General features: G+C 54.7%; 1 protein-coding gene across 1 annotated transcript; it reads left to right on the top strand.

Annotated features, from left to right (window-relative positions):
• Positions 1 to 5,485: 5,485 nt before the first annotated feature.
• Wnt10a (Wnt family member 10A) lies at positions 5,486 to 18,228 on the top strand. The gene is made up of 4 exons (XM_046439523.2): positions 5,486 to 6,329; positions 7,322 to 7,584; positions 14,621 to 15,000; positions 17,329 to 18,228. Exons 1-4 carry the CDS (start codon positions 6,217 to 6,219, stop codon positions 17,824 to 17,826), a joined length of 1,254 nt encoding a protein of 417 aa, XP_046295479.1. The 5' UTR covers positions 5,486 to 6,216; the 3' UTR covers positions 17,827 to 18,228.
• Positions 18,229 to 20,244: the final 2,016 nt, after the last annotated feature.

Genomic DNA, 20,244 nt, shown 5'->3' on the forward strand with positions numbered 1-20,244 from the left:
GTTTGAAGCTGCTACTGCTTAGTTTATAACATAGGCTAACCTGGCCTCAGTTTATGTGCCTATAAACAATGGGAATATCACCCCATTTCAATTATCCCTTGCTGCATAGTGAACAATTCCAAAGAAATTACTTCTCAGGATTCTTCAGGTCAGACATTCATTGGAACTCAGGTGGGTGGTTCTGCTCCATATGGCAGGCCCTCAGGTTGGAGGGGGGGCGTGAGCTGGGCTGGACTGCCTAAGAGGCTTCCCTCCCATATCTAGGGCATCAGAGCTTCTTTTAGTGTTCTCTTGATGTGACTGTCTTGGGCTTCCTCCCAGCATGGTGGCCTTAGGGTTACTCAGATTTCTTACACAAAGCTTGCTTTCTAAGAGAGGGTGTCAAACTAGCAGCAGAAATTGTGTCTTCTTAAAGTCCAGAATCACTGGCACTCTGTATTGGTCACAGTAAGTCATAGAACCAGCCAAAATTGAAGGCGGTGTGTGGGGGGGCAAACAGACTCCACCTTTTAATAGGAAACATGGCAAAGAATTTGCAGCCATCACAATACATCCAAAACTGTTGCCTGGAAGGCTTTTATTTATTTTCTTTAGATAGAAAAAAACACTTAGTGCAGCTTTTTTCCTTTTTCTTTTTTTGTGGGGCGGGGGTAGTACCAGGAATTGAACTCAGGGGCACTTGACCACTGAGCCACATCCCCAGCCCTATTTTGTATTTTATTTAGAAACAGGGTCTCACTGAGTTGCTTAGCGTCTTGCTTTTTGCTGAGGCTGGTTTTGAACTTGTCTCAGCCTTCCAAGCTGCTGGGATTACAGGCATGCTCCACTGCACCCAGCTTAATACAGCATTTGATGCATAATAATTTCCTTGAAACTTACATTTAAGAAATGGTAGCTACTGTGAAAATGGGGATAGAGAATTTATGCTTTGCAGATATTAGCCAGGTCCTGGAGCTGGGGGTGTGGCTGAGCCCTTTGCCTAGCCTATCATGCAAGAGACCCTGCGTCCAATGGAGGAGGAGGAGGAGGAGGAGGAGGAGAAAAAGGGAGGAAGAAAAGTCTATCAAGTACAGGCTCTGATTGCAAGTGAGTAAACTAACTTTTAGATTAGGCTAAAGGGAGTTAAAGAATGGAAAATCCATCAAGTCTGAATTTAAGCACAGCTGAGCCCAGGGGCTCAAATGGTGTCATAGGTCTCTCATCTCATCAGTCCCCTTCCTCCAGCATCTGCTGTTTCTGTGTATCTCTGCTTCTCTTTTCTTACTGCCCTCATCCTCCCCTGCACCCTTTCTCTAATACCACAGCTCTCCTAAAGCTGGAGGTCCAAAAAAGAATGGCCTTCCAGGTTATCCCCAGGAGAAATCCCAAGGAAGACCCTGACTCGTTGAGCCTGGTCATTTGCCTGTCTCTGAACCAATAACAGGGTCCATGGAGATGTAGTACCATGACTGGGGTTGACAGCCCCCTACGACCACTGAGAGGACAGCAGAGTTCTTCAAGTGGTACAGAAGGAAGGGGTCCTCATCCTGGATGTGAAGAACCCTTGCCATGGCTTCCAGTACATCCACCATTCCCACAAAATGCCTCTGCATCCACTCTGTGATCTAGCCAGGCTCAGGCTTCCAGTTTTACAGTGACAGGGTGTTGAAGGAGGGTGTGCAGCAGGCTGTGGTGGGAAGGAAGGGGCATCTGGTATTCTTTCCTGCTAGCTTTCTCAGATCAGATGTCTGGGATTTGGGAAAAGGTCGTGGAGAATTTAGACTCATAACCTCTCAACCAAAGTAGGCTCAGTCAACTTTCCCAGGGGAAGAGTGGAACTGGCATTTGGGCCACACCAAAGAGAAATGAGGCTTCCTGAGTGGCAGTGATTATAATTCACAGCTCTGCCTTCCCCAGAGCTCTGCACCGCACTTTTTAATCTCCTGCACTTCTCTCAGAGACCACCAGGGGGCAGGCAGAGCCCAGCTTCCCTATTAACAAGGACCAACCCAAGGAGCAGGACATCTGGGGAACTGAAAGCCCTTGGCAGAACTGGAAGGAAGCAGGAGACCTATGGACAGCTTAGGTCAAGCTACCAGTGTTCCAGACTGTCTGGAACCTATGGGTTGGCCAGACCTAGGGCTGGGATGCCAGTTTCCCAGTCTCTACTGCTGCCTGGACCTGGTGGTGAAATGGGATGGGGTGATGCTGGGTATCTTTCTCCATGATGCCACAGAAGACAATTGGGGACAGTGGCATGAACCAATACTATCACAAGCAGGTTGAAAGTAATTCCAAGGAACTCGTATAACATAGTGAAAAAGGCCTAGTTAGGTTAACTGGTTGGTCAGTTAACCTATCTGAGCCTCAGTCTTTCCATCACAAAATAGGGCTTCTTAGCACATTGTGAGAGTTCACTGCAATCTGTAAGCTGCTAGTCAACTGTCAGTGGCCCATTTTCTGCAACCAAGCTAGCAGGGGTCTGGAAGCTGTTTTCTGTGACTGGTGACAGTGAAGCCTCAGGAAGCACCATTGGGACAATTAGTCTAGTTCTCTTCAAGCCCAGAGATGGCTCTGTGTTCTGCACTGTTGCCTGGGAAGGGGTCAGAAGCAGAACTTGGAAGTGCCCCTGACACCACATTTGCTCACCCAGCTGCTCAGCCCCGGGCACAGTCAAGGTCCCCTGCTGGCTGAGTGGCGGGGGACATGTGGTACTGGGGAGATGGGGGAAGATCAGAGAGGCACCCCAGATGTTTGCGTGACCACACCAGGAAAAGGCAGAATGCAGGCATATGAGTAAAGAAGCCTGGTAGAAGGGCCAGGATCAGCCTGAGGTCAAGGACTCTGAAAACATCTCCCTTTCCCTTCAATGGCCAAACTTTAGGAGTTTGGGAAGATGGGAGCAGCAAACTCCCCCCTGGCCTAGCTGAGTTCTGGGCAACAGGACAAAGAGCCCCCTTATCGATCTGGGGTTCCTTCCCTCTCTTCACCAAGACAAACTTTTACAACTGGTCAAGGGGACTGGATTGGGTCAGGCTGGGGCTGTGAGGGTCCCACCTGTTCTCACCCTCATGCCTCCCCCAGCCCTCCTTTCCTCAACCTCCTCCAGAGCAGCCACAGCTGGAACCATTCTCCAAGCTGCCTTTGATCCTCCGTGCCCCCCCCCACCCCCAGTGGCTCTGTAATTGTGGTCTCAGGCAGCGGCTGCGGGGGCTGGGGCTGGGCTGAGGGCCAGGGCTCAGGGTAGGGCGAGGGTGGGGACTGGGGGCTGCTGATAGGGGCTTGGCCATGGCGTGGATCATACAGGGCTGGGCCTCAGTTACACACTCTCTCTGGGCCTCATCTACATACATGTCAAGGCCTTGTGCTCACATACAACACAACACATCCTTGGACTGAGGAGAGGTGCCCCAGATTTGGGCACTCCTAGACATCAGGCCTGAGCTATGCCAGGAGCAAGATCTTGAGAATCAGTATTTGCCTCCTGGGGTTTTCAAAGAAAAGGTCTTTCTCCTTTGTACCTCCATATTTCATGGAGAGTGGAGGTGGCAGGGCACAAAGAGACCTTCCCTCATCAGAGGCAGGCCAAAGGGGGAAAAATCAGTTGCTCAACCAGGTCAGCAGCATTTCCCAAAAGTGCTCCACCAAAACACTTGGGTTATGGTTAGACATGCAGACCCAGAGGGGGCCTGGAAAGGCTGGTTCCGTCACATGGGGTCTGGAGTCTGTACTTTTTTTTTTTGGTACCAGGGATTGAACTCAGGGGCACTTTTCCACTGAGCCACATCTCCAGCCTTTTTTATATTTTATTTAGAGACATGGTCTCCTCACTAAGTTGCCTCACTAAATTGGTGGGATTGACTTTACTTGCGATCCTGATCCTCCTGTCTCAGCCTCCTGAGTTGCTGGGATTACAGGCGTGCTTCACTGGCCCCAGTGCCCCGCCTCAGAGGAGACAGGATGCATCAAGCATGGGAAACACTAGTGTGAGCACTGGGTAGGGAACAAGGAGGTCTGTAGCCTAAGGGTGGTCTTGTCACCTGCATTGTGTTGGGCCTGTTCTGAAACCTTTCTGGGCCTCAGTTTTCCCAACAGCTAATGGGAGCTTGACCCCCTGCCACCTGCAAATGCCCTCTCCCACCTTGGGCTCCTGTTCCTTCCTGTGTTGAGAGTAGTCTTACCCAGCCCCTACCTCCTTTCCAAACTGTAGTCCCAAGCTGTCCCGGTCCCTGTCCCTGCAGCATGGTGGGGGAGAGTGGGGAGGACAGGGGGTGGCTAGGGTCAAACCAGGCTCTGGCTGACGCAGTCTGCTTCCTGCCCCCGGCTGTTTTCCTGCTGTCCAGCCAGACTGCTCCCCCACTGCCCCACCCCCACCCCCAGCAGCCTCAAGCCCTTAATTCCTGACAGCTGCAGTGGCTGCCGGCAGAGATTGGGGGGCGGGGAGGCCGTCAGCCTGCTGTTGCTCAGGCCACCCCCACCACCTGACAGTGTGGGGACAGGAACACCCCTCCTCTCTCTTCCAATTCCCCAAGGATGGGCAATTCCAGGAATGGGCCCCTTTTGTCTCTGAGCCCAGAGGCTCCAGCAGTTCTGTCCCTAAGCCAGGAGGGGCTCTCTTCAGAAAGAGGGGGCACTGGGTGGAAGGGGTGTGTATATGTAGAGTGGGAAGCTTGTGCCCACTTTACAGAGGAAGATGTGGAGGCCACAGCAGGAGTAGGAAGTATCAGGGCCCAGATCAGAACCAGAAACAGAAACCACAGCCTCTTCCCCCAGCTCTCTGGTTTTCAGGCCCTTGCCTGGGCCAAACACACTTGCCCCATATGAGGAGGGGCCTGGTGTTCAGCCAGAGCCCTGAGGAAAAAAAGTGGTCCCAGAGGACCATGTGTGGACAGGGCCAGGGCACACTCAGAGCATCAGTAGGCACAGGCAAGCAACACTCAGTGTAGGGGCCACAGCTGCTGTGCTGGGAGTCCGGAGAACTGAATTCAGTTCCTGTTGTTCCACTAATATGCTGTGTTACCTTAAGGAAGTCATGACCCTCTCTGAGCCTCAACATTTTTTCATGACACAATAAGATGACCTCAAAACCCACTTCTTGGATTAAGAGATTTTAGAATCCCCTTTCCCAGCAAGTGTCACCCGCAAGGTGCTAGGCTTCCAAACAAGCATTTACTAGAGGCCTGGCATTTCTCCTTTCCTTGGCTCACTGAACACATGAGGTGGACCTCCTTACCCCCAGTTGGTAAAGGAGCAAAGGGTGTCTCCAGGAGCCGGAGGCACCTGTTTAAGCCAGGCAGCAAAGGAGAGAAAGAGCCAAAGGCTGCCAAACCCCTCCGCAGGACCCCAGCCTGCCTGCTAGGGGAAGTCCCTCCAGAAGTAGGGGAGGGTGAACCCGGGAGAGGACAGCCCCTCCCATCTCGTCCCAGCAGGTGTGTGCTGGGGTGGGGTGGGGCGCTCCCCGGCAGCTGCGTCTCTGCGGACACACACACCTCGCGGTAACACACCTACCCCGCACAAACCAGCGCACACTGCGTCCAGGCAACTCCCTGCGCAGGACGCACAGACCCCGACGCCTCTCCTTCCTCCGCCCTCAGCACGCCCTCTCCCACCGCCCAGTCTTGAACCGACGTCGTGGCCTCGGGACTCGTCCACGCCTCCACACCACCCCTGTCGTGACGTCACGTGGGGTAGAGCCCTTAGACACTACACGGGGCGGGGGGGGGGGCGCAGAAAGGGAGGCGGCAGCGCTCCCTGAGCCGGGACAGTCACTTACTCTCCAGGCTGTGGGGCCAGGCACAGCGCCGCCCCCCGCCCCCGCCGCCTGCCTCGCTCACCTCGGAAGCACAGGCTCGCGGCGCGGCGCTGGGGTGCTCCCCGGCACCCCGGCCTCGAGTCCCCACCCGCTGTACCTCCGGGACCCCCCCTTACTCTCGACAGGCACCAGGAGTTGTCGCAAGGGGGCCTTGGGAAATTCCCCGGACCCCTGTGCCAGGAGGTGCCCGGTTCGCCCGCTCCCCCCCCTACCCCCGAGGGCGGTGCCCGGGGGTGCTGCCCCATGGAGCAGGGAGGCGGGCGCCGTCTGCTCTCGGAGCCGTGACCCGAGTCTTGTCGGAGCTGTGTGTCGCGTGTCGCAGACGCCCCGACCCCAGCTGATCATGCGCCGCCGCCCCTGGCTCGCCAGGCCCACCGGGCTGTGAGCCCCCCACTCCCGGCCCTTCACGGCCCGGCCCGCGCGCCATGGGCAGCGCCCACCCTCGCCCCTGGCTGCGGCTCCGACCCTGGCCCCAGCCGCGGCCCGCGCTCTGCGCGCTCCTGTTCTTCCTACTGCTGCTGGCTGCTGCTGTGCCCAGGTGAGCCCTCACCTCACGCTCCGCCCTCCTGGAGAGCTGGGACCCCCGGGGCAGGGGCCTCTGGTGCTCTTGCTGGGGCAGGGACCCTGGAATGAGGGAGGGACAAGGCCACTGGAAAATGCGGGTGCCCCAGCGAAGACAGTGAGCTCTCTCCTAGGAAGGGATTGGACTGGTGATAGAATATGGGCAGTGCAGGGAGACAGGGCAGTGCTCAGAGAGTGATGGCAGCTAGGAGAGGTGGATGTGAGGGGAGCAGTGCCAGCCTGGAGCGTCACTCTGGTGGAGCGCACCCCCACCCCTACCCCAGCAGAAAATTCAAACTTCCTCCTTCCACGTTGCAAACCCCCTCTCCCCGCAAGAGTAGGAGTTGGGGTCTGGGAGGAGGTATCCCAGGTGGGGTCAGTGAGCGACTACAGCTGAAAAGACTGTGTCATAGAGTGATCCTAGCAAGCTGGGCTGGTAAGCAGCAGTAGTGTATGTGTGTGTGAAAGTGTGAGTTCACGGGTATGTTAAGACAAACGTGTGTGAATGTGTGTATGTAATTATGTCTGATGAAGTGTGCATGTGTGTAAGAGTTCCTGGGTCTGTATGTTCACCACAGTGTGTGCAGAAAGTGTGTCTGTGTAATTGTGACCATCTGGAACATGCTCTAAGAGTGGGCTTCTGGGGTGCCCTGTGTATGCAGGCATCTGTGCCTAGGGATGTACTCATAAAATACTGTGTGCACAGGCATAGCCAGGCATAGCGGATGTGTGTAAATTTACACATGTTTGCCTGTGTGGGTGTGCAGCTGGGTGAGTTGCATTGGAAGGGATGATGGTGAGGAGGTCAAGGAAAGGAAAATGTTTAGGAGTGTACTGAGGGGCCCAGCCTTTAGAAGTGGGAGTTAGAGCACAGAGTGATTATGACCTTTGGGAGACAGTGTGTATTATTAAATAGGGTCCTTAAGGTTTCCCCAAAACGCTTACCCACCCCACCCCACATGCCTGCAGATCAGCACCCAACGACATCCTGGGCCTCCACCTTCCCCCGGAGCCTGTGCTCAACGCCAACACAGTTTGCCTGACATTGCCTGGCCTGAGCCGGCGGCAGATGGAGGTGTGTGTGCGTCACCCTGACGTGGCCGCCTCAGCCATCCAGGGCATCCAAATCGCCATCCACGAGTGCCAACACCAGTTCCGGGACCAGCGCTGGAACTGCTCTAGCTTGGAGACTCGAAACAAGATCCCTTATGAGAGTCCCATCTTCAGCAGAGGTAGCTGCCACTCACCCCTGCTCCCCTTCCTGTCCCATCCAGCACCTCCATCCCAGAATCTATCCAAAATCTACACTCTCAAGCTGGTAGTCCCTGACCCCTCACATCTGCCAGCCATGCTACTTTTCTGCCTCTTTCTAGCCTCAGAAAAGTCACGGGGTGGACAAATGGGACAGATGTGTCTCTGGCCAATGGTGGCAGGTTTCATTCATAATAGGGAACTAGACTCCTGGGTTATCTGGCCTTGTCACTAACACAAAAATCCCTCAAGTCTGGGAAATTGCACTGTCACCTGCCTCAATTTACCCTCTACTTTAGTAAACTACACTTAGAATGGAGAGCCTGTGAGAAGGTACTCAGCAGTGGCATGAAGAAGGATGACATTCTGCCAAATAGTTCGGGTCGGGAGCCTGGGCAGGTAAATCAATGGTCTGTACTTATGCAGAAGCTCTGCTGGCCGGGTACACCACCAGCCTCTGTGTCATCCTCACCACCCCCAAAAACCCTCTCTGAATCAGAGCTCTGGGTGTGTGCTTACTTGTGCGCGGTGGCTCCAGACCAGCAAGCCTGACAGCTCTGCCAACTCCTGTTCCCCTCACAGCTCAGGCGAGTGGCAGCCCATTCCCTGTCCTCTCCTGACTTCTGAGTGGCTCAGAGACCACTTCAGCTTGGCTGAAGACAGCAGGTGGTTTTATTACTCGTTTCTGATTCCTCTCACCTCTGGCCTGGCATCTGGGGCCAGAATCAGGTCCTTGGGGCAAGATGGGGGCCCTGGTTCCTGGATTTGCCTAGCTGGGTATGTGTCTCTCCTCTCAGCAGCCTGCATAGGACAGTGTGGGGACCCTGTGACCCTAGTTCCTTGGGCCTTGTCCAATTCTAGCTGATGGTGGATGAGAAGGGGTACCCTTATACCTGGAGCCTGGGGCTTCTGGAGGAGTCAGGCCCCTAGGTACTCCACCTTAGGACCTTTGGTTTTCACCAGGACTCCTGCATGTGTCCCCTGGGCCTCCAAGTCAGAGCCACCCCAACCTCCCCCAGCCCAACCCCGGCTGCCCGCCCCGCCCCCGCGCGCTCCCTCTTCCCTCCCCCGCGCGCCCGGGGCGCTGTTTCTCCCCGGCGGAGCCCAGCCCGGCGCGTGTGGCGGCATGCAGCCGCGAACTAATCCCCGAGGGCCGCGGCAGACGGCTCCCGGCCCCAGCCGCGCCGCTCTCCAAGAGGGCGCCCCCCTGCCCCGCACGCCTTCCCTCCTGTCCCGCGCCCATCCTTTCCCACCGTCCAGGGGCGGCTGCTGGGGACCCCCAGCCCACAGCTGGCCCAGCTCCCACCACGCGCCCCGCCCGGCCCCGCCGCCCGCGCTGGCTGACCCCGAGTGGCGGGCCTCAGTGTCTTCCCGGCCCAGGCCAGGCCCGGCCGGTGCTCACCGCCCGGCGTGCCCGCTCCCGCAGTCCGGTTGCTAGGTCCCCCGCGCTCCCGCAGCCGCGTACTCCCCAACCCTCGGCCCTGGAGGAGAGGGTCCGCACCCCATGCTTGGGTTTCCGCTCACTGGGGGCTTGGCCAGGCGCTGAGGTTCTCACCCCTGACGCTTTGGGCGAGGCGAGGCAGGGCAAGCTCTTCAGCCCTCTCCCCGGCCTCGGGGTCCCCTCTGGTCCTCCCGTGCCCTCTAGACTGAGTGAACCCAGGCGTCCTGGTTGCTTTCCGATCAGGCCTGTGAGGCCTGATGAAGAAACTGGGGTCTCTGAAACTGGGGGCGAGTTCGGAGTGGTGGAACCGCGCTGGGTTGGCGCGGGGCCAGGCGCTCCTGGGTTCACCCACAGTTTAATAAGCAGGAGGTGAGCTGGGGGGACGGGTGGGGGGAGAGGTTAGGAGTGGAGGGGGGAGACTTGCTGGGGCTAGCCGGGCGGGGCGGCGCCCAGCGCGGGGAGGGGGCGGGACGGTGGCTTCTGGGCCCCGCCAGAGGGGCTGGGCTTCTTGCCGGTGACGCCCTACCTCCGTCGCTTCTGCAACACCCCCGCCCCCCACCCCTCACTGTCCCCCCTCCCTGTCCCCCCCCCCCCAGCCCCGCACACAGTCGTTGCTCATTTCTATCTCTCCCTCTCCGGAGGAAATGAATCTGAGCTTCCGGAAAGAAAACTGCCACTCCCCCACCTCACCTCCATTTGGCCTCCACTAGCCCCTGTTCCATTTCACATCTGGATCCACCCTCCTCTAGGGTTATTTCCTGGTCCGTCTTCATCTGTCTCCTCCAGGACAAGCTAAATTCGAATCTTAGGAGGCCGCTTGTGGTGGCAACCAGCCCCTGGTGGTCTCGTTCTTATCTGAGTCTCCTTTTCAGGGTCCATTGAGAGTCAGGTGACTTCGGTTTCCCCCAAGTGGAATATAAGGGAGCTGACCCCTTTTCTGACCCAAGCTGCCAAAGCATTTCTTTTAAAGTGGATTTTTTTTTTTTTGACAAGTTTCAATTTCAGAGACTGCTTGGGGTAGGTGGTTCCTTGGGTCTTCTTAACTGCTGTTACTGTCCTCCTGTGGTTCTGTCATCTTCCCTGAGATGGGTTGTGCTGGTGGGATGGGACTGATGAAGGAGGGAGGGGAAAAGATACATCTGGGTTCAACAAGCCTGGGAACATACCCAGGCTTTACCTAGCCAAAGAAAGGTGCTGCGGCCTGGTGGGAAGATGGGACAGGAATAGAGGCCTCCAGGGGGCTAGAGAGGGTCAGAAAAAAGCTGCACATATGGAGGATGCAAGCCCATGTTGGCAGCTTTGCCCAACCCAAGGGCACCAATGATCTAAGTAATGAGGGCACTGGTACCCCCAGCTTTTTGAACTGAGGACCCAGACAGGCTGGTGCCTGGATGGGGTGCTGAGTATAATACCTGTTACATGAGGCATTTCTCACTCAGGAGGTGGGGAGAGGAAGGAGATGTGAGGTGGGAGCTCCTGAGCTCAGGCACAGGGATGGGCAACGATGGGAGGTCAGGGAGAGGCTAGATGGAAGAGAATGCAGTAGATTCACAGAGAAGATCCTGGGAGCTCCCACACAGTTTGGGCACTGCCCTCCCTAAGGCCCATACCCATTTGGAATGGATGCATAGAGGGGGCATGAGGCCCTGCAGCTAGCCAGGCTCCAGCCCCAGGGAAACCAGAAATGTAAGTGTCCAACCTCTCATCTCCAAGGTCTGACTTTCTTTTCCCACCTACCTTTAATATTCATCCTCTTGGGGAATCATGGTTTTACATCCAGGCCTCCAGGGCTTGGAGCATGTGTGCAATGGCACTCAGATGGGGAAACTGAGGCACAAACAGGATTAACTATTATTCTAATTCTATTATTCTAATGACACCCAGTAAATTAGCCAGCATGTACTAAGTATTTGCCGTGAGATGGGTATTGTTCAAAGCACTTTATCCATGCTGAGGAGTCCTCAAACAGTCCCCAGGAGGTAAATCCTATTAGCTTTATTTTACAAATGTAACTAAGAGAAGTTGGATAACTTGTCATTGGTCACACAGCTTATAAGCGAGCAGTACAGCCAGGACTCCATGTAGCCAGCTGACTTTAGAGTGTGCACCCAGCCTCCTACCATACTGTCTTCCAAGCTCCAAGGTCAGTGTGAATTTCCACTGTGTGGCCAAAGATGAGTTGGTGCAATGAGAGTATATTCTTTTTTAAAAAATATTTTTAAATAGTTTTTTAGTTGTCAATGGATCTTTATTTATTATTTATGTGTGGTGCTGAGAATCAAACCCAGTGCCTCACACATGCTGGGCAAGTACTTTACCACTGAGCCACAACCCCAACCCCAATGAGAGTGTATTCTAAGAAATTAAAATGTCATGTGCACACACATACACACACATACACACCTACCCATGTTGTGCAAATGTATAGCCCCATTGAGTGTCATGCCTAAGTGTTGCCATATGCACTCAATTCATTCTCGCTCTATCGCTGTCTCACTCTGCCCAGGCACAAGAGCAAGCGCAGATTATTTGCATGGAGGGGATGCAAACCAGACCTTTCCCCTCTCCTCCTTCTTTGACTTGGATGGTCAGGGCTCTGGCTTCTCTAACCCCTCCTAGTTCTCACTGCCCCCTGCCCTCTAAGACTCCCTGCATCCAGCCCCTTCCCAGGCCTTGGCTGCAGCCTGTAGCAGCAGCTGACTCTACTTACATGCTGGCAGTCCCTGTCCCAGATCAAAGGCAGGGCGGCTAATTGTGCATCTTAACAAGTCCCCCCCTTCTGCTTCGGGCAGCCCAGCTGGCCACGGCCCCACCCCTTTCCCCCTCCAGCTGGCCAGATGGCACAGTGCCTGTGTCTGCCCCAGACACAGGGGCCAGGACCGAAACTGGGGCCCTGAACAGGAGCTAGGGGCAGACTCAAGTAGGATGGATTTCTTTGAGGCTTGGATGCCTGCAGCAGAGGGTGGCCATACAGGCCCTGCTTGGTCACTTCTACACGTGGCTGTGACAGCTGTTAGAGGCCATGTGGGGGAAGGCATCTTGAACTGCATAGGACAGGGATGTTCTTTTAGGGCTATGGGTTACAGTTCTCCAGATTCCTATGGGTCTGCTCTTGAATGTGGCAGAGCCTGGGGGATGGTGGTTGACCCTGAACATGACCCCAGATCAGCTTTGTGCTCTTTCCTAGTGCCAAGTGTGCACAGGGTCTTAGGAACTGGAAACTGGATTACCTGGGTTTCTTTCTAAGCATCAAGACTTCCTTGGAGCTAATGTCCTTCAGCAGAAAGTTGTCACTACTGGGACTGGATCCAGCTTCATAACCCCTGTGTCCTTGGGCTTTTTCATTTTGCATAGTGCATGTGTATTTGGTGGTGGCTGTGGTGTGTGGAGGGTGATTTCTAAGTTGCTCTGGAGGCCTGAATATTGCCATGTGTCCTAGACTGGGCCAATGACTCCTCGTAATAAGAGAAGTGCTCAAAGTTCCAAAGATAAAAGGCAAGGGATAAATGCAGGGTGTGCTTCCCAGGGACTTTGGTCCATCCTCCTTCCTCAGGTTCCTCCAACCCAAAGCAGTTTCTGCTCCCCTGCCAATTCCCAGCATCCCCTTTGAAGTCTCCAACCCAGTCCTCATCCCTTTCTGTCTGATCATAGCTAGGCTCCTTATGAAAAAACATACTGAGATGCCATGAGCTAGAAATAGATTATAGAGTGGGAGCTTCATGAGCTGCTAGTAGACCAAATGATTTATTTTAGAATGGGTTATGAACTGCTGGGCTCTGTCCTTGAACAGGGGGAAACAAAGAATAGTTACCTGCTGGGTGGGGTGGCACATGCCTAAAATCCCAGTGGCTCAGGAAGCCCAGACAAGAGGATTGCAAGCTTAAGGCAGCCTCAGCAACTTAGTAAGGCTCTGTCTCAAAGCATTACATTTAAAAAAAGAACTGGGGACGTGATTCAGTGGTTAAACACCTCTGGTTTCAATCCCTGGTACCAAAAAAAAAAAAAAAGACCTTAAAATGCAGAAGTGAGTGAAGTCAAACTGTAGGAAGACCTTCTCAATAATAGCTAATGTTTATGTAGTACCTAATATGAATAAGGCACTATTTTAAGCCTTTAAATTTAATAACTCACTTAATTCTTGGATGAGGCAACTCTATTTTACAAGTGAGGAAACGGAGGAGGTTAAATCACTTGGTCAAGGTCACATAGCTTGAACCCAGGCAATCTGACTCCAGAAATCAGTTCTTTACTACTAACCATCTTATCTTATCATCATCATCATCATTTGTCTAGGCAGGAAGAGGAGGAAAGTGCTCTGTGATACAGGGGTAAGAGTTAGAGGAGGAGTGGTCCATCCTGATTGGTTCTTCAGTGTCTTTGAGGCTACACAGAGAGTAGAAGGACCCAAACGGGGTCTTTGTTTCCTCTGAATCTCTGGCCTCTGCTGAGGTCATCAGCCTCCTGCCAGGTTGTGGGCTTCTTAGGGGATCACAGTAGCACTGGTGGATTTTCCTCCCTAGGTGGGGCTATTCTTGTTCTTGGCTTCTCTCACTCCTAACCTCTCTCTGAAGTCCAGAGGCTGGTCCATCTTCTCCTTTCTCAGATGCAGAATAAGCAAGAAGTAGCCTGCAGATATGAGATCTAGTAGGTCTCCCTCTGCCACAGGCACTCCAAGAGGAAGGCTCAGGCTGGAACACTGAGAGGGAAAGCAGTGCAGACAAGTAAATGGCCTGGATCTGAGCCACTGAGAATACATGGGTCAGGAAGGGCCTTGATGTCTCCTGAGCACCTAGCAGAAGGTGCCTTCCCCTATACCATATGCCAGACCCCAGTTAAGACGCTGGACTTGCCTCTATCATCCCTCAAACATCTTTAATCTAAAGGATTTTGTTTTTTATGTTGGTAGTGGGGACAGAACCCAGGGGCTTCATGTACCCTAGGCAAGTGCTCTACCATAGGCAGAGCAGCTGGGGGGTATCCATTCTCGAGTGATTGTGTGTCCTGTGGACAAGGATGGGGACCATCAAGGAGGGTTCTGGGCTGGGTCTACCATGGGTGCACACTGGCAGGCAATCTGGGGGAGGTCACTTTAGGAGCAGACCATCTTCTCTTACTTATCCTGCCCACTGGCATCCCTGGGAACTGGAATTCCATCACTGGTCATGTATTCTTTAGGTTAAACTTTGCAGGGTAGTTTATGCAGATATCACCATGAAAGGTAATAGATGAAATCCCTGATCTTAAAAAGAATGTGTTTACCAGGTATTTTCTGCCCTACAGGAGAGATTTAAGCACAAGAATTCTGAACTTGCTTGGGTGATGTTAATGAAAAGGGAAAGGCAGTGTAACAAGTGTGTTATCAAGGAGAACTATCTCTTTCACCTTGAATCCTACGTGGAGAAGGCCTGGCTTCTGCTATAATTTCTGCTCGCCCTCCCTCCCTTCCTCTGTGTCTTTATATCAGACCCTCCATACTGGGACTCAGTTTCTCTGTTTGATGCTAAGGTTGGGCAGGCTGGGCAGGCTGGGCAGGGGGATCCGATGTCGAGGCCGCATCAGAATCTGTTTTCTCGCAGGTTTCAGAGAGAGCGCTTTTGCCTACGCAATCGCAGCAGCCGGGGTGGTGCACGCGGTATCCAACGCGTGCGCCCTGGGCAAACTGCGGGCATGCGGCTGCGACGCATCCCGGCGCGGAGACGAGGAGGCCTTCCGTCGCAAGCTGCATCGTCTGCAGCTGGACGCGCTGCAGAGGGGTAAGGGGCTGAGCCACGGGGTCCCAGAACACCCCGCCCTGCCCCCTGCCAGCCCTGGCCTGCAGGACTCCTGGGAGTGGGGCGGCTGCAGCCCTGACGTGGGCTTCGGGGAGCGCTTCTCTAAGGACTTTCTGGACTCCCGGGAGCCTCACAGAGACATCCACGCGCGCATGAGGCTCCACAACAACCGAGTTGGGAGGCAGGTGAGAGCCCTGACCCCTAGACCTGCTCCAAATCCCTCTACCTATATCCCACCTCTCCCCCAGGCCAACTTTCTTCCCTGGGACCAGCTCAGCGACCTTTTCTTTGCCCCCTCCTAATTCAGTCAACAAGCATGACTCGAGGACCTACTTTATGCCAGGCACTGGACTTGGCCTGGGAAATACAGGGATGAAAGGACCCTGCCCCCTGTCTGGGATCAGCACACCCCTGCTGAGCAGTCTGTTCCTCCATTTTCTCCAGTATCACCTGACAGGACTGAGCTGGCAGTCAGGACCTCAGGGATCTAGGCCTGGGTTGTCACCTTTCTACTCCCCTGTAGAGTGAAAAGGTTGGACTAGATCATTGTCAGGTCCCCCAGCTCTAATGTGACTCTGACCTCCTCTCCCAGTCCACAATGGGGGATTCCTGGAAAGTGAGGGGGATAAGAGGTTTCTAGGGGCCCCCTTGGACCTGTGTTATGATTGTCTTCATCCCTTCTCCCCTCCAAAATTCATTGAAAATAAATTAAAGAAATACATGAAAAAATAAATAGGAGAAGGAAGGAAAAAAAGGAATAGGAGCCTACATTTATTGAGTGCCTACTGTGTGATAGGCCCTATCCTGAGCACCTTATTACATATTAGCCCATTTAATCTTTACAACCACCTATGATGTGAACACTATTATGAACCTCATGTTCAGATATGGGAACTGAGGCACAGGTAGACAAAGAAGCTTTGCTAGAGCTGATGTAACTAGTGAGAAAGTGGCAGAGGCAGGATCCATGCCCAGGCAGTTGAGCTCTGATCCTGTGCTTGCTTGTTCTATGGAGTGGAGTCTTCTCTCTGGACACATGGTACACTCAGTGTGGACTCTATACTCTGTACATGTTGTACACTCAGTGTGAAGTCTACACTCTGATGCCTCCTTGGCCCTCATGGTGGCCCAGCACACTCCTCTCCTGGCCATTCTATCCCCACTCCGTCTCTGGACTCTGCTTAGTTTGCTCCAACCTTGTTCCTGCCCTCTTCTTAACTCTGTTGGGGAGAATTCTCTACTTTACTCCCCTTTCCCTTTAACTTTTAGTCTGCTCCAGTTCATCTTCTTCCTCCACAAAGACTCCCAGCTGATCCAACAGTTCCCATCTTCACTTAGAGGTGGGGTAAACTGAGGCACGCCCACCCTCAGATCCCGTCCAGCTCCCACCCAACCCTGCCCTGTGCATGAGGCTCTTTCCCCAAGCTTCCATACCATCCCAGCCTGTACCAACAGTGCCTCCTCCTTGTCCTCGTTAAACTGTTTAATTAATGGCTGCTGCCTGTGGGAAGCAGATGTTCTGGAGTTGTTGGCCTGGGGAGGGGAGGCATGGGGCTGGTTCTCATGTGGTGCTGACACCACATGCAAGCTGCACAGCCCTATAAGGCCCGAGGGGCAGGGTCCCTCACTTTTGGCCCTCCTGTCCAGCCGTGGGGCCCCAGATCCTTGCTGTCCCTGCCTGAGAATATGTCTTGGGATGAAGTGGGGGCCACCTTCCTGTGGGGACAATGCCAAGAAGTTCTTTGGGAGGGGATCCTAGACTGGTTAAGAGTTAGGCAGGGGGCAGGTATGTTCCTCTAAGTACCTCCCCTGGAGGCCTGGCAACCTCTCTCCACTTTCACAGGACTGAGAGCCTGGCCCTCTCTGGGGTTCCTTCCATATTCAGGTAGAACTTTGGCCCCTGGTGGCACTCAGCACAAGACTGAATGAGTCCCAGTCAGCATAATGAGAGGGGTGGTCTCCCAGGTTCCTGTCCCCTCGCTTTGGATCCTCCAAAGACCTGGGGATGGTGGCAGTGGAATGGGGCTTTCTCAAACTCACTGCCAGCCCGGCTCACAGTCTGGAGTGAGGCCAGAGGCTTTGGGGCTGGCATTTAGTGGGACTGGCACCCCCCTTCTCCTGGCCCCTACCCCAGGAATGGAAGAAGAGGGAATTTCCCTGAAGATCTGGGATCCCCTCCCTCAGGAAGCAAAAGCCTCCTGCCCCAAGGGCTCCCTGCAGCTGCAGGAAAGGCTGGCAGGAGAGGAGGGGAGCAGTGGGGAGCAGGAAGGACAAAATTTCCCCGTGGCCTAGCCTGTTGGAGGTGGATGGGAGCAGAGCAGAGAAGCCGGCAGAGGAATTCTGATTGCTTGACTCGGGAGTTGTGGGGCCCCTACTTTGGGCCTCAGTCTTTGCTTCTGTACGATGGGAGCTGGTTTCAAAAGCCTCTGAGATTTCGAAGGCCAGTCTCAGCAGTGGGAGGAGGGCAGGGGTCTGGCCGCCAGCGTCACTCCTCACCGTGCCTCCTTCCGCAGGCGGTGATGGAGAACATGCGGCGAAAGTGCAAGTGCCACGGCACGTCAGGCAGCTGCCAACTCAAGACCTGCTGGCAGGTGACGCCCGAGTTCCGAGCAGTGGGGGCGCTGCTGCGCAACCGCTTCCACCGCGCCACGCTCATCCGGCCTCACAACCGCAACGGCGGCCAGCTGGAGCCAAGCCCCGCGGGTGCACCCTCGCCCGCCCCGGGCACTCCTGTGCCGCGCCGGCGAGCCAGCCCCGCCGACCTGGTCTACTTCGAGAAATCGCCCGACTTCTGCGAGCGCGAGCCGCGCCTGGACTCGGCAGGCACCGTGGGCCGCCTGTGCAACAAGAGCAGCGCGGGCCCGGATGGCTGCGGCAGCATGTGCTGCGGCCGCGGCCACAACATCCTGCGCCAGACTCGCAGTGAGCGCTGCCACTGCCGGTTCCACTGGTGCTGTTTTGTGGTGTGCGAAGAGTGCCGCATCACCGAGTGGGTTAGCGTTTGCAAGTGAGCGGCACAGGTTTCCCTGGGCCCCGAGAAAGGCTCCCCTCCTGGAGCCTGGCCTCTGCACTTGCGATTTGGCCCAAAGCACCTTGGCTTCCTGGGAGAGACTGGACCACAGGATCTCAGATGGACTCCCAGTTCTGCAATCAAGGGACAATCCAGGGCTTCCAAATCAACCCCTCTGCTCAATTCTGTGGGCTTTAGGATTGATTGGCCTCCCTCCTTCCTGTCCTAAGCTCACACAACTCAGTTGGGCTGGAGACTGCCCCATACCTTAGGACACAGGCAGGCAGCCCAGCCCCTCAGGCCTGTCTGTGTTCATCCTTTCTCCCCTTCCCCTGGAGTGGGAGGGAATGGATGGAAGCTGATGGGCAGGGGGAGGAAGATTAAAAAGAAGAACTGGACATGACTGAGCTGAAGTAATTCTTTAAAGGCCCCAGTCATCCTTACCCACTGGCCTCTGCCCCTTACCATTTCCTTCATCATTCATTTAACAGATATTTATTTTGCACTCTCTTTGTGGCACTCTCTATGGGGAGGGGGTTCCGGGATACAGGTGTGCATAAGAGAGAGACACAGCACCTGCCCTAAAGGAGTTTACATTCTTCTTGAGGGAGATGAGCAATACACCAGGAAACACACAAACAAGGTCATTTCAGACAATGCTATGTGCTGGGTGTACAGTGATATGGAGAGGGGAACCCCTTCTGATAAAACCAGGGGTCAGGGAAGGCCTCAGAAGTCATGGTACTCATGCTGAGATCTGTGAGGTAGAAAAGAGAGCCTCATGGAGGTTGAGGGGAAAGGCTTTCCAGGCAGAGGCCTGGGGAATGAAAAAGTTCCAAGAGGAAAAGACCTCTGCTTGTTGGAGGAACAGCAAAGAGTCCACTGCAACTAGAGTGAAGAAATCAAGGGACTGATGGGCAAGAGAGGCGCTCAGAGGGCGGGCAAAGGTCACATCATGTGTCTTTCTAGGCCTAGTTAAGGAGTTGGAATCTTATTTAAGAGGAATGGGAACCTGCAGAGAGTCTTAAGCAGGGGGTGTCATGGTCTGGTTCCTACATGGATTGTTCTATGCAGAACTGGGGGACAAGCTGACAGCTGGAAGGCCACTTCCAAACCAGAGATGAGACCTGGACTGGATGGAGGCAGTGGATATGTAGGAAAGGGACTGGATCCAGGCAGGGTCTTTTGTGCCAGAGTTCTAACCGCCCACTTTGTGCCTGAGCCCTCTGCCACAAGCCAGGGCGAGTGGCTGTGCCCAGCAGCAACCGTCGGCAGAGACAGGAGGCACTCTGAGAGGAATAATCCTGGGCAAGACCCAGCTCAACCCAGCCCAGCGCCCGGGGGAGCAGGTGGGGCCAGGAGGTGCGGCTGGGAAGAGGATGGTGGGGGAGGGCTGCAGACTCATTGTCTGGATCTCTGGGCTCTTGAGTGCGCAGGAGGAGAGGCAGGGTATGTCAATAAGGATCTGGGGGACCATCTTTCCTGGGCCTTGGTGCCCTCACAGCCCCAGCTCAGGGTGCCCCTTAGCAGGCCAATAATCCCTCTTAGTAGGTCATGCCCCCATCAGGACACTGCTGAGCTGGCAGTTTGAGTACAGGGTTGTATTTTCCTTGTTGTAGATCCGATGATTTTCTGGAACAGACCCTCAGGATGTCAGGGAAAGAACAATTTAACTATTTTAGCCAGGCTTCCTTATGCTCACAGTTAAGGACCCTGCTGGCTGCCTGTTTTTCGCAAATGGCATCCCTCTTGATAAAACAGACAAGGACAAAATCTTGTTCCCCAATTGTTAGCCTGCAAAAATCCCCCACATTTCCCTACCTCTGTTCCATGGGTGGAGTAAAAAAGAAAAGGAGGTTATCAGGGTGATGCCCATTGTGAACCCTCCAACTGGGAGATTTGCCTTCCCTAGCTGGCTGCAGCTCCCTGTGCTTCCTCTGCTGGCACCCCAGCAGCTCCCAGGCATGCCCAAGGCAGGAGACCCATCCAAGGGCTCAATTCCATTGCCTCTGTGGAAAACAGGGTTTCTCTCCCCATCCCCCCAAAGACAGCCCCACAGGCAGGCATGTGAGAGTCCCCAGGGAGGAGGGGTAGGCAGGAGCAGCCAGACACACCTGCCTCATTCCTTTCCTCTTGTTCACTCAGGAGAGGGCTGTGGGGGCTGGGTTCCCTGCCCCCTTCCTCCCTCCCATCCCAGGAAGGAGAAGAAGCAGGCTGGGGGAATTGCAGTCCCTAGGGCCCGGCGGGGGGGGGGGGGTTACCCCCACCCCTAGTAGTGTCCAGTAGGGCATTGGCCTTGACCTCACCCTCTGCTGCCTCCCAGCCTTATGCAGGACAGACCTGGGTGTGGGGCATGAGGCATGGGGGGAACGGACTGGAAGTGGGAACTCTAGGATCAAGTTGGGGGAATAAGGTAGGA

Source organism: Marmota monax, unplaced genomic scaffold (assembly GCF_021218885.2).
Source record: "Marmota monax isolate L192 unplaced genomic scaffold, Marmota_monax_Labrador192_F-V1.1 WCK01_AAM20220418_F8-fsc00041, whole genome shotgun sequence".
In the NCBI taxonomy this organism is placed as follows: domain Eukaryota; kingdom Metazoa; phylum Chordata; class Mammalia; order Rodentia; family Sciuridae; genus Marmota; species Marmota monax.